Below are 15,042 nucleotides of genomic sequence, written 5' to 3'. Positions count from 1 at the left end.
CAGGTAACATTCATTTAAACCACAAAAAGTACTTTGCTTACTTAAATATTATTATTTAGTTATATATTAATTAGAAAATAAAATGTAACCTCATAACCATTAGTAGTTTTGTGAGTACTTTAGTTAAAACACAAAATGCAATAAAGGAACTACAGATTAATTAGTAAGAAAGTTTGGAAAGACAACAAAAATGCAACAAGCACAGTTTATGAATCCGATCAAGGAGGCTTCAGAACCTGACCTCCATAAACTATATTCGCTTAAGATAAGGGCCCCCAGGAAAAGTCTAAAGTTAATGCCACGTGAAAATGTTTTCCGACATATTTTAGCATCTACAGTAGTTGTCAAACTTTCACTAAATCGCCACTACCGGTAACATATTAATGAAGTACTGTATATTTTTTTCCACTAATTATGGCCACTTGTTGCTAATTTTGACAGCAGAATGCTGAAAGGTGACAAAAAATATGGCCATGTGACCATGCCTAAAAAAGAAAAAAGGCTGCAGATAAAATCTGTATACAGTATAAGACTATGTACAATAGTCTCAACAGGAAGTCGTCATGTGGACAAGATATCACAGAAGGATTTTCTGAAAAAGAGAAGGCTAAGAAGAATAGCATAAGTTCTTGACAAATGAGTTTGTCTGAGAGTTAAAGGAAGCTTTTTCTTTGACTAATGACTAATTCAAGAAAACAGACTAATGGTGAGAGGGGCAGATTTCCATCCTAACGGATATGTTTCAAATTTTTTTCTTCATCAAATCTGTTATAATTATATAGTAAAACATGGAATATAAGGGTAAACTAAAAATTATATATTTGATTTTGATGCACTCAAATTCTATAGTTCAATTTGTTCCTGCTGAACAAGTTGGGCATTCTGCAAAAAAAACTGCAGAATAAAATAAATATCAATTACTAGTCAGATTACTCACTAAAATCATTACATAAAAATCTACAGTCTCAACAAGGAGTGCTTTAAATATTATGATTTTCACAAAGACATACAAAGCTAAATATATGTACTGTATATCAAAACACACGTTAAATTACTGGCATGTAACTTGAAGAGTCAATTCCCTTTCAAGCCTCACTAACTTTAGTAGAGATAATTTTTTTTTTTTTTTGTAGAAATCCATCATAATCAAAGAAAATACATGGACACCAAAGTTAAATATGTACATTATACTGAACTCTATATAAAGTCATAAATACCTATGTTCATTTGCTCCTTTTCTAATGCTCTTTTATCATAGATCTATTTCCTTATATAAATACAGTAATGTTTTAGCAATTGGTTGTACAGTATCAATTTAGGTTGAACAATAGAAATGCTGATAGTATATCAAAAATACTTGGGTGTTATGAATCCGACTACTATCTAGGGGTAGGAAATTAATGAGGTTATAGTAGTGTATAGTGTACTGTATACTGTAATAGTCTTCATCACTTTAAATTATTTTCCAAGGGTTGGGTACAAACAAAAGTCCCTCAGAAAAAAAATACACCAAGGAAAAAAGAAGGAATCAGTGCAAAATCCTTTAAAAAAAACAAATTAAGAGGAATCATAATTGAAACTTGCTTAAAGTACTGACCGTCTCACCATGTAAACTAAGCACTATATATATATATTATTCACAGATGTCGCTTATTTGTACAGAATGCAAATTAGATATCTTTTCTTCTATTGAGGAACAGTGTTGCAAAATTAAAAAAAAATTTGCAGCCAATGTCCTCTAACCTGAGTTATGACGTTCACTTGCAGAATGGGCAGACAGAGTTGGAGGTTCTGCTTCACCCAGGTAAAAAGTGACAGAAAGTGGTTGTTGAAAAGTTCACTTATGACGGGTTGCTCATAACTTGGCCGTGTTCTCAGCCAAGACTGCAGGAGGGGCTGCCAATCCAAACCAGAGGAACTCATATATACCTGAACAGTAGGAATACGTATAAAATGTTACGGTTTATTTCCTCGAGTTTCCTTAGTTCTTAGCCACGACTGTAGGAGGAATTAACATTCTTAAAAAGACCTAAACAAATAAAACATGTTAAAGTGACTAGTATTTAAAGTACTTCAAAATGAATTTCAGATTAAGGTCAGATAAAGATTTAAAAAAAATTACAACAGCAAAGAACTTTAAAAGTTGAAATAGAAATTCTTGTTCTTTTAACTATCTTCAGAGCTTTGAATATTATTTCATGTGCTTAAAACACTCTCTAAACCTTACCATTCCATTTCGCGATACAGTTGCAGGAGAGGCATTGTCGATATTTGATGGCTCAAAAATAACTTTGCATGCAGGAGACATTGGGATCCTATCACCGTTGGCCAATGTCAACAATTTATTGTCATCCAAAACAGAGTTTAGATTTTCGATCCATATGGCATCCACTGGTCCATCCAGAACCAGCCATATGTGTTCACCTGGAAATGGAATCTGGTTTTTAATTGTTTGTTCTCCATTTTTCTTCTTTTAAGTGTGGGTGGGGAGTTGAGAAAAGTTGACTCTGAATGTGGTACAAAAATAAATTAGTGTTTGATAAAATTTACAACATAATACCATTGAAAAATGGCCCCTAGTATTTTTTTCATAAATATGAATATGCACTTCATTAGGATTTTGAAAAAAAGGGTGATATAAAAATTTTTCATTCAATGGTTTCCTTAAAATTTAACTGAAATTCAGTCTTCACTGCCCCACACATAGCCTAACATTGAAAGTTGTAAAACTGAGGGACAGTTTAGATCAATTCTTAATATCTATTGCTAAAATCTGGAAATCTTTACCTTACTTTGTATTTCAGGGCATTTAATCCATCCCTCTCAAAAATCCTTTTTAGCATCATCATAAGAAACAAAGCCTGATGTAAATTTCTAGTAGTACCTTCCAGTTTAATTTGAGCAATTAAGACTCATTCATTTCACAATAGCAAAACCAATATCTTTATAATAGAATTCATCATTTCTATACTTGCTGAAGATTCATATGGCTTCCTTCTCGAAGCTGATTAAACATCAACGTATATCCTAAAATTCTAAATATTTTCCATTTTCTTTTACTGTAGGCCTTTTACTCCTTAAATGGAGTATGAAGATTATACTACTGTGTATGGTAACATTGGATCTTTGGAATACCTCAGTAGCTAACAACCTTTCAGACTCAAAATCAAAATGCATTTCATATCCTCATGACATCACTAGACAGTGGAGAGGAGGGCGCGGCCATGATATTTAGCTAATATGAGTATACAAATAATATATTTAATAATAATAATTCCATATATTTCTATAAATATCAGCTGAGATTCATATGGATAAATCCCTTACTCTGATGGAGGTGTGATAGAGGAGGAAAGAACTAGTCCTGTTAAACCATAGTCTAAATAATTACACCAAATTTACCCAAGACTCACCTTTAGAAAACATAAGCTACCTTGTTTCACTCAATAACTAACAATTCTTAATAGATTAAATCTAAAATATAAAACACCAAGAGTGTTCAAAACTAATACTAATTAATAGCAATTTAACACCCAAGAATTTGTTTCCAGTAAACATCTTCCATAATTAGTTATAGAACCATATATTTATCAATATACCCAAGACCTTTAATTCTTAAATACATCTTTTTAATGTTATACTGTAAATGGAAAATAATTTGATCAATGTAATAAAAATAATTACACATATTATACTACTGTACTTCACCTGCTGCCCTATTAATATTATCATTATTATTACTACTAGCCAAGCTACAACCCTAGTAGGAAAAGAAAGATGCTATAAGCCCAAGGGCTCCAACAGGGAAAAATAGCCCAATAAGGAAAGGAAATAAGTTAATAAATAATTAATGAGAAAAAATTAACAACAAATCATTCTAAAAACAGTAACAACGTCAAACCAGATATGTTATAAATAAATTATAAAAATACATATGTCAGTCTGTTCAACATAAAAACATTTGCTGCATCTTTGAACTTTTGAAGTTCTACGGATTCAACTACCCAATTAGGAAGATCATTCCACAACTTGGTCAGAGCTGGAATAAAACTTCTAGAATACTGTGGAGTATTGAGCCTCATGATGAAGACCTGGCTATTAGAATTAATAAGCCAATTTTTGTGCAATTGAAGAAGACACAGACTTAATGTGTTTCTCAGAAGTAAATTTTCTGTCAAGAATCACACCAACAATTTTCAAAAAATCATACAAAGTTAAAGAAACATCATCAATGCTGAGATCAGGATGTTGAGGAGCCACCGTCCTTGACCTATTTACTATCATACTTTGAGTTTTGTTAGGATTCAACTTCATACCCCGTAATTTGCACTATGCACTGATTTTAGCTAGATCTCTATTAAGGAATTCAGCAACCCCAGATCTATATTCAGGGGATGGAATTGATGCAAAGAGAGTAGCATCATCTGCAAATGCTACAAGTTTGTTTTGTAAGCCAAACCCCATGTCATGTGTATATAATATGAAAAGAAATGGGCCAAGAACACTACTCTGTGGAACACCAGATATCACATTCCTATACTCACTACGGTGCCCATCAAAAACAACACTTTGAGATCTATCAAAGATTCAATAATAATGCTAAATGACCCACCCACTCTAAACTCTTTGAGTTTGAAAACAAGGGCCTCGTGATGAACATGGCCAAGGGTAGCACTAAAATTAAGGCCAATCATACAAACTTCCTGACTACAATCAAAGGATTTCTGTACAGCATTGGAGATTGTAAGAAGGGTATCACATGCTCCTAGGCATTTAAGAACACCAAATTGCAAACTAGGGAATAGATGATTGCCTTCAGCAAACCTATTAAGACATTTTGCCAGAAGACATTCAAAAACTTTAGATAATACAGGAGTTATGGAAATTGGGCAGTAATCAGTTGGACTTGAGCTACCACAAACAAATTTACATAGAGGAGTAACATTACCAATTCTCCAACTAGTGCTAAAAGCTCTTCTTCTTGCTAAATTGCGCAAAATAACAGATAACTTTGGAGCTAAAACATCTGCAGTCTTTATAAGAATAAAGAAAAATTCCATTTGGGTCTACACCTCCATAAGCATCAAGGTCCATCAACAGAGCTTTAATTTCATGAGATCGAAAAGCTAAACTAGTTAGTTTAGCCTCAGGAAAACAGGAATGAGGAAGTTCGAGTTTCTCATTAGTACTTTCCTTACTGTCAAACACATCAGCCAAAAGGGTTGCCTCTTCCTTTGGACAGTGCCATCTGGTTTAAGTAAAGGAGGAACTGTTGCATCTACACCAAAGAGTGCAAATTTAAGGGTAGACTACCATTTATATTCCTGATTGGTACCAGAAAGGGTTTCTTTTATGGTTGAATTGTATTCCTTTTCAGTTGAAACATAAACTCTCAGAGCAAAAGCTCTAAGTGAATATAGTTATTCCAGGTTAAATCTGATTTGTTACCCTTCCAAAGATGATAGGCCTCCTCATTCTTCTAATAAGCATGTCTACAATCATCACTGAACCATGGTTTGTCCTTCACTCGGTACCTTAGCACACGAGAAGATATATGCCTATCAATTGTGGTTACTAGATTCTCATTCAGAGGGACAACAGGATCAACACTACTAAATGATTGTAACCAATTCAAGCCCAATAGATCATGCAAAATCCCATTCTAGTCTGCTTGAGATTTTCACTACTAATGAAATCAAGGCATGATCAGATGTCCCAGCTGTAGAACCAACCTTACTTGTTATAATGCCATGGGAGTCATTGTATACATGGTCAAAGCAATTACCAGACCTGTGAGTAGCTTCATTTATGATTTGCTCACAGCCTCATTCAGAGGCAAAGTCTAAAGCTCTTAAGCCATGGTGATCAGTCGGAGAAACAGAACTTAACCACTCCCTATGGTGAGCATTGAAATCCCCAACAAAGACAAAAGAAGCCTTTCTATCATCTTCTTGTATCTTAGCCATAATGGTAAGAAGACAATCGAAGATAGAATCATCCATGTCTGGATTTTGTTAGACCAAACACAAATAGAAGTTGTTATGCCTGCCACAAACTTTTATTACCTGAATCTCATGACATCCACATTCACAGCAGGACTTATGAGAAGCAGGGTACTTAGTCCTAATATACACTGCCATTCCCCTGGCCCTAGGAATGGTATCCCATTTCAACATTATTGGCTTCTTAAAACCAGTTATAAGAAGCTCAGATGAGTGCCTCATATTAGAAACCAAAGTTTCTGAGCACAAAAGAATATCATACTATCTGGACGCAACTGTAAGGTCTTGAATATTTGCATGAAGACCACAAATATTGCAACACAGTAGACGACATTGACAAAATCTAGGACGTACTGGTCCCGGATTTCACTCAATGTCGCCTGACAACATAAGAATTAATGGTAATAAAAAAAAGAGACATCATACTTAAAAACTAGATTAACAAGAATTACAACAAAAACAATATGTACAGAAATATAAACAAAGTGATTCAACAAACCCATAGACTAGAACAAAAGTAGGAAAAACTGATCAACATGGAGGAGCCAATACACAATGCAAAGCCAAATACTCTCCAGGATAGCCACTTCAACTGAAAGGAGGACAGTAAGGATAGTTTTGAGAAGAAAAAGAATCAGATAAGGAAAAGACAACCTCTTGATAAACCACCAGGCATCCCTGACCCTTTTATTAAGCCTGCCCATCAAACCATTTAAAAAGATAAGAGGAAGAGAAAAAAAAATAAGATAGAAAAGTGTGCCCGAGTGTACCCCCATAATTCTTAAATGTAAACCAGGCTTCTTTTAAATAGAGTTTGGGGAAATCCAACTTGGTATGCCACTGAGATGCTCCAAAAACTAATTCCAAAGAGAAATTCTTATAGAAAAAAGAAGTCGCTATACTGCTAATGTCATGAACCCAGGCCTTCAATTGATCTAAATCCAATTTTCTGTCAAAATGTTACTAAATCCTTAATATGACAAGACACCATTCTTGGAGAGAATGTCCTGGAATTCTCAACACAAAAGAAACTGGCCACCTTTTCCTAATTTTTCTAGGCTTGTGTAAATAAGTCTTAACTGCTCTAATTTGAAAAAGAAACTTATTTTCTGACAAACAACTGACAGTTTTCTCCAGTAAAGGAATATGTTATACTGAGGAAGATTTTTTTGTCTTGCAGTACAGTCTTCTAAGAATTATCGAGAAGATTGAAAGGTTGTTGGCTTTTGAGGCATTCCTAAGTCCTGTTTTTGCCATACACTGCATTATAATTTATAAACTCCACAATGAAAAAATAATGGAAAATTTTAAGATAAAATTCAAAACATTATTCAGCTTCAAGAAGAAAGTCATTTAAAACTAATGTTAGATTAATGAAAAATAATATAGACTAACCAAATAACTTTGCACAAACCTTTTTTGGCTTTGAGCGTCTTTCTCCAGAGTGTGGAGAAAATGCCATCAGTCCAGTCATTGGTGGCAACATCTAATCTTCCAAACATCTGAGCAGAAGTGATAGCCTTTGGGTTCATTCGCATTTCCCTGTTGAGTAAATATCTTTTATCCTGCTGCTTCAAAAAATTTGGCTTGTTACTTCTCTAAAATTTAATTATTACCGCATCTAAAAATATACTTTTGCTCTTGAAACCTTTACCAGAAGGTTTCTAATTCTCTCTTACTAGTATTGCTTTCAGAAATGTTCATACTTAGAGTCCCTTTCAGAATGTTGAACTCCTATTAATTGTGTAAAATAAATTAAAGAAAATTATTCTTTCCTAAAGACTACAATGGAATGTGTTTTAAGGGGCTGAAGCATTAGGTAAAACTGAGAATATCATTAAGATGATCTTAACAAAAGTACATGTTTTTGTATACTGTACACAAACATAAGCTATAAAATCTTACTGTATGCACCTCTATGTACAGTACAGTATACAGTACATATTTACACAATAATTGAACTTAATGGCAACTATATCGAAATACCTGTGTGGTTGCCCCATCTTAGTAAGAGCCTTCATAAGGACATGGATACAGGTCGTCTTTCCAGCACCGCTTGGTCCAAGCGTCATCATTCCGTGACGTACTCTCTGGGTCTCATACAACTAAAGGGAAATATAATGGCAATTGTACCACCTTAAATTGTGAAAACATTCAATGTTGTGCTCTTTAAGTTCATGCAACAGGAAGCAAAATTACTCTTGCAGTTACACTAATATCTTTGACGCGGCATTTCCTAATTTCCACATCTTAGATAATTGAAAGTGAGTTCAAATTGCTTAAATCACAATCAAATTTAAATAAAAGTTTCTATTTAAAACATACACAGTAAAATGACAAATTTGAAAGTAATTTGTATTTCCTTACAATACAAACCTATAGTTATTTAGTAGGAATTATCTTTCGAAGAAACTGGTCGACTAGCCATCAAAACTTTAAAGCAAAGTGGCAACTACCCAACCTGTTAGTTAGTGTGTGTGTGTGTGTGTGTGTGTGTGTGTGTGTGTGTGTGTGTGTGTAGTGAGGAGTAGGGGGGGGGTTGCAAACTACCTCACAGACTAGTGAATCCGAGCCACTTTTGATTGCAGGCAAGACTTAATCTGGGGGACAGGTGATGGCGGGACAATTTGTACACATAGCTACAGATTTGTATCGTTACGAAAAATACAAATTACTTTCAAATTTTTCATTTGTTCCGGCACTACTGCAAACCTTACGCTACTCATTAGGGTCGACTCACCCATTAAGAGGGTGGAAGTCCGACCACTGGCTTGGCCATTGACCTGGGGTTTTCACATATGGGCTTGGCCCATAACCAAGAAAAACCCTGACACGTCACTAAAACTTAGTACACTACATGGATAGCAGCCTCAGCAACCTTTGTGCATGTGAAAAACTATCAATGTGACTGTCTAGGTATAAATATTCTGAGCTAAATAGGAATGTTGACATAAAAAATAAATGTTTCCCAATACCAACCTCGTGGGAGTATCAGGGACGTAGACAAGTATTAAATCTCTACTAAGTTACACAAGGGAAATGGTTATTACCTGCAGATAAGTGAGGCCAGCATGCAGAGGACCCTTGGTGCTGTTCCCCAAGAGAGGTGAAGACGAACGAAAGAAAGAGCCCGTCATTCTTACACATTCATCCCACAAATCCTGGGTAACCTATACCCTCAACCCTCTGCTACTTGTCTATCAAGGAGCCTGAGGACTTCTAAACCACTTGTTGTGCAGCCACCACAGGAACAATGGAGAACATCTTTATGTTCCTGTGGGTTACATCTTGCAGGTAGGGGGCAGTGAAGGGCATCTGACGCTTCCACACACCTGTTTGTAGTACCTGCACCACAGAGTACAGTAGTTACGTTTAAAAGCAAGGGACTTACTTATGCCCCTGACGTCTTGAGCTCTAGGTCGACGAGCAGGAGGATTGTTGGGATTCACAGCATAGTTAATGACGCTGCGAATCTAAGCTAAGACGGTGTTCTTTGCGACCCTCCTCTTGAATTGCTCCATAATGACGAAGAGTGCTCACACTCGGGGGTGAGCTGTTGCAGTGCATTTAAGGTAATACCTCAAATTCCTCACTGGGCAAAGTAGTAGTTGAAATGGATCATCGGTTACAGATCAAAGTCTCCCAATCCAAAAGGGACCAAAACTAGGATCCACTACTCACGGATTTTGAGTCTTAGCAATAAACTCAGGGATGAAGCTGAGAGTCATCTCCCCCCATCCCCTTGAATGGGCGATGCTGTAGGATAGACCATGAAGTTAGCTAACTTTCTTTTCCGAAGCCAATGCGAGTAGGAACAGTGTCTTCAAAGTCTTCTGGCGTAATGGTTCATAGGGGGCACCATTCTGGGACTGAAGAACGCAAACCACGTTCCCAGGAGGAAATCTAACTTCCGACTGGGGGCAAGTGAGGTCATAACTTTGTATGAGGAGACACAACTCCAACGAAGATGAAAGATCAACTCATTTCAGTCTAAAGACAAGGCTTAAGGCAGAACAGTAGCCTTTCACCGCCGAGAGAGAGAAGCTTTTCCTCCCAAAGGTATACAAGGAACTTTGCTACTACTGGAATAGTGATATCAAGGGAAGAGATACCTCTTCCACAACACCAAACACAGATGACTGTCCACTTACCTTGGTAGACTGATGCCGAGGATCTTCATAGGTAACTAGACATCCTTCTCGCAACTTGTTGTAAAAGGCCTCTCTGTGAAAGGAGATGCTAGATAGTCTCCAGGCGTGAAGTTGAAGAGATGCTACTGCCTTGTGGTGGATGTTCGCATGTGGTTGTCTGAGAAGATCTAGCCGTGGAGAGAGTTCACTTGGGATCCCTGTCAGGAGCTGCAGAATGTCCGGGTACCACTCTGCGTGATGCCATAACGGAGCTATGAGCGTCATGAAGAGATTGTTGGATGCTCTGGTCTTTTTGAGCACCCTTCGCATCAGACAGAACGGGGGAAAGGCGTATATTGATGTTGTCCCACAATAGTTGGAATGCATCTTGCCAGAGAGCCTGAGGATCTGGATCTGGGGAGTAGTAAAGTGGGACCCTGAAGTTCAGGAATGTTGCAAACCGATCTAAAGTCAGGGAACCCCACAAAGTCAGGACTTTGTTGGCTATCAGATGATTCAAAGACCATTCGGAGCCAACTATTTAAGTCGCTCTGCTTGGATTGTCAGCGAGCACATTCTTCTTGCCTGTAAAGAAGCAAGCTGACAGGGACAGGGAATTTTCCTCTGTCCATCTTAATATCTCTACTACTAGATGGCAAAGGGGCTGCGAAAAGGTACCGCCTTGTTTGTTTACGTAAGTCCTCACTCTGGTGTTGTTGCTCATCATCACCACAGAGTGACCTGCCAGGAACTTTTAGAACTGTTGGAGGGCTAGAAAGGCTGCCTCATCTCTAAGAGATTTAAGTGCTGGTACCTTTTGGACTCAGACAATAGCTTGAGGCCATGTGGTGCAGCATGTGGGCGCCCCACCCTTCTATTGGTACGTCTGTGTAGAGCATCAATTCCTGGGGAGGGACAAGAAGGTCTGTCCCTATGCAGAGGTTCTCCTCTGTCACCCACCATTGATGATCCATCAGTTACTCCTGTCCCATAGGAACTGCAGGCAAGAAAAGTCTTGCTGAATCTCAGCATCCCCACTCACAGCTTCATGGGCCTCCTGATAAGGGAGAAAAATAGCGGGGGTTCCGGGGTCCCGCAAGAAACAGGTCTCTTACTAGGATCAGCTGGAAAGCAGAAGAGGAGGAGGACACTGAGGGCAAGTGAGGTCATAACTTTGTATGAGGAGACACAACTCCAACGAAGATGAAAGATCAACTCATTTCAGTCTAAAGACAAGGCTTAAGGCAGAACAGTAGCCTTTCACCGCCGAGAGAGAGAAGCTTTTCCTCCTAAAGGTATACAAGGAACTTTGCTATTACTGGAATAGTGATATCAAGGGAAGAGATACCTCTTCCACAACACCAAACACAGATGACAGTCCACTTACCTTGGTAGACTGATACCGAGGATCTTCATAGGTATCCAGACATCCTTCTCGCAACTTGTTGCAAAAGGCCTCTCTGTGAGAGGAGATGCTAGATAGTCTCCAAGCGTGAAGTTGAAGAGATGCTACTGCCTTGTGGTGGATGTTCACATGTGGTTGTCTGAGAAGATCTAGCCATGGAGAGTTCGCTTGGGATCCCAGTCAGGAGATGCAGAATGTCCGGGTACCACTCTGCGTGATGCCATAGCGGAGCTATGAGCGTCATGAAGAGATTGTTGGATGCTCTGGTCTTTTTGAGCACCCTTCGCATCAGACAGAACGGGGGAAAGGCGTATATTGATGTTGTCCCACCATAGTTGGAATGCATCTTGCCAGAGAGCCTGAGGATCTGGATCTGGGGAGTAGTAAAGTGGGACCCTGAAGTTCAGGAATGTTGCGAACCGATCTAAAATCAGGGAACCCCACAAAGTCAGGACTTTGTTGGCTATCAGATGATTCAAAGACCATTCGGAGACAACTATTTAAGTCGCTCTGCTTAGATTGTCAGCGAGCACATTCTTCTTGCCTGGAAAGAAGCAAGCTGATAGGGACAGGGAATTTTCCTCTGTCCATCTTAATATCTCTACTACTAGATGGCAAAGGGGCTGCGAAAAGGTACCGCCTTATTTGTTTACTTAAGTCCCCACTCTGGTGTTGTTGCTCATCAACACCACAGAGTGACCTGCCAGGAACTTTTAGAACTGTTGGAGGGCTAGAAAGGCTGCCTCATCTCTAAGCGATTTAAGCGCTGGTACCTTTTGGACTCAGACAATAGCTTGAGGCCATGTGGTGCAGCATGTGGGCGCCCCACCCTTCTATTGGTACGTCTGTGTAGAGCATCAATTCCTGGGGAGGGACAAGAAGGTCTGTCCCTATGCAGAGGTTCTCCTCTGTCACCCACCATTGATGATCCATCAGTTACTCCTGTCCCATAGGAACTGCAGGCAAGAAAAGTCTTGCTGAATCTCAGCATCCCCACTCACAGCTTCATGGGCCTCCTGATAAGGGAGAAAAATAGCGGGGGTTCCAGGGTCCCGCAAGAAACAGGTCTCTTACTAGGGTCAGCTGGAAAGCAGAAGAGGAGGAGGACACTGATTTCTCTAAAGGGATCCTAGGAGTAGATACCACTGCCAACTTCTGCTTAGGAGGTTATGTTAGGGGCACAAAATTCTGCCCTTGCTGGGTCGTGTCTACAACTGCCTGCCTGACGGCTTTGATCAAGGTGTCGAACCATGAAGGTAGTTTTTCCACAGATAACTGGTCAGGATGTTCTTGGGTAGGCGTGTTGGTTTGAAAGTTCCACACTACTGTAGCAAACTTGTTTGGAGGTTCCCTGAACCCTTCGGGGAAGGGAATAGGACAACCACCTCTTGCTGGTGAGGCCTGCCAGGGTGTAGGCTGCTCCAATACTGCTGCTACCTCTCTGGAAGGCTCATACCTGGACTGTCGGGATGCAGGACCCTCATCGCTCATGGGAGTTTCTGAAGTGCACGTGGAAGAATAAAAATCGTGCGCGGAAATATATGATTCACACACACCTCCGCAGGCACCCAAGGGGGATGGTGAGCGCACTGAAGAATGGAGGAAGGTCTTGGAGACCTCCAATGAGTTGGAGAATGATGATAACGAGCTGCAGATCGATGAACAGGCAAGCGGCAACGCATTGGCGAGCTGGCGAGTGATGATCATGAGATATTGAGTGACAAGCACTAGCCAGCAAGAGACGATCACAAGAAGAGCGATGATCTAAAGCAGGCGAATGGCAAGATCATTGGTGTCTGGAACTGGAGCGCTGTCTGATGGAAGGCAAGGGCGAACATCTGGGTGCGTGAAGAGGACTACGGTCCCTGGAGGACGAAGAGATCCGAGGATGGCATGGGTTCCCTTCGTCAGGAGAAAGTTGGAGAGGTGAGCGGGCGCACATAGAACTAGCAGGAGAAGGTAAGAGGTGAGCCTTGCAGACAGCAAAGAGCGTCAGTCACTGCAACTGAAAGGACTTCTACTCTGGAGGACACTAGAGAAGGAACCCTCTGGGACCCGTGCTGCAGAAGTTGTACTAAGACATCCGTGGACGGAGGCCCTGCAACACCCCACAATGGCCAAACCTACAACATATCAGAAAGTGAGAAGGACTTACCTGAGGGCAGGGGCAAAGTTGCTTCTCTAGGGGAAGCAGCAACATCCCCAAATCCCCAGGGTTGCCATTGCATTAGCTGGTTTATGCTCCTATTCAACCACCCCTCGGAAGAGGTCGAGCGAGCAGGAGTTTCGGGAAGAGACCGCGGGATTTAAGATATCCGAGGATTTTTTGTCCTCTAGGAGAACCCTGAAGGCAAAGAATCTCTCCTGGACTTCTTGTGCCAACCCCCAAATCTCTCCTATTGGGAGGCAGACCACTCCTTACACTATTCACAGGAGTTATCCTGGTCACAGCGGAGTCCCCTGCAGGTTGGACACAACGAATGGGGGTCGGTCTCAGCAGAGGACATGAAGGTACCAAAAGAGCAGTCTTCAGGCCTAGGGCGAGTCCACATAAGAATGCAGCAGAAGGAACACATACATAGCTGAAAAGAAAAAGAAACTGAAAAATCAATGACGAAAGTCTTTTGAGGGAGCAGAGAGCGGACACGTCCGTTCTCCTCAAACCCAAAGGAAAAAGTGGCTTGAACTCCCTTGTATGAGAGTGAATACTAGTTAGAGAGGAAGCTGGTAACCCTTGATACTGCCTTGCTAACTAGCGGGTTGGGTAGTTGCCACCTTCCTTCACAGTTTTAATGGCTAGTCTTCTAGCTTTTCCAAAAGATAATAACCAATAAATAGCAAGGTTTGTAATTGTGTGGGAACAATAATCAATTTGTATGTCGAGTTACAATCAGTACATTTTTTGTACTAATGTCTGCCTCTAAAATGAAACCAGCTTTTATAGATTATTAATATAAATGCATAAAAATACTTTATTTACATACTGTGTTGTATATTAAGATTTATAGTGACAAGAAAAGTTAACATATTTATAATTTGTCTACAAGTCAAATCAACAACATAAAAAAACACCAATTAATCATCACTGTCTTTATACCAATCATAAATATATTAATCAATTCATAAATTATTATGAATCATTTCTTTATTAATTTATCAGCAAAAAATTTAAAGCTACTTAATAAATCTATACATGGGCCATTAATAGAATCTTTACCAAATTAGCAATTAAGTCATTCACTACTTTACCTGAACTAGTTTCAACTGCCAAGGTGGATGGTTTAATAGTCCCATCTCAGCAACAACCTCTGATATATTTGTAGTGAGGTGGCTGTAGTAACCTTTCTCTTGAGGCATGTTTGGAAACAGGTCATCGATAAGCGACATAAATAGTGGCTCATCCTGATCTGTTAAAACCACAAAACAATGAAAATGGATGTTGATTGGAAAGATAGAACAATAACTAAAAAAAAAACATATATATTGATACAGTATGTACATATTT

The 15,042-nt window shown here is 39.3% G+C and overlaps 1 protein-coding gene across 1 annotated transcript in view; it reads right to left on the bottom strand.

The window, feature by feature from the left end:
• Positions 1-15,042, bottom strand: part of LOC137630593 (dynein axonemal heavy chain 5-like) — a 429,728-nt gene that overhangs the window by 233,317 nt on the left and 181,369 nt on the right. Inside the window, exons 25-29 of the mRNA XM_068362169.1 lie at positions 14,787-14,944; positions 7,989-8,107; positions 7,417-7,544; positions 2,228-2,424; positions 1,744-1,929 (exon numbers count right to left, since the gene is read on the bottom strand). Of these exons, the coding sequence (XP_068218270.1) occupies positions 1,744-1,929; positions 2,228-2,424; positions 7,417-7,544; positions 7,989-8,107; positions 14,787-14,944 (788 nt within the window). The remainder of the gene's footprint in view (positions 1-1,743; positions 1,930-2,227; positions 2,425-7,416; positions 7,545-7,988; positions 8,108-14,786; positions 14,945-15,042) is intronic.

Source organism: Palaemon carinicauda, chromosome 38 (assembly GCF_036898095.1).
Source record: "Palaemon carinicauda isolate YSFRI2023 chromosome 38, ASM3689809v2, whole genome shotgun sequence".
Classification (NCBI taxonomy): Eukaryota; Metazoa; Arthropoda; class Malacostraca; order Decapoda; family Palaemonidae; genus Palaemon; species Palaemon carinicauda.
This window is presented reverse-complemented; position numbering and strand designations above follow the sequence as displayed.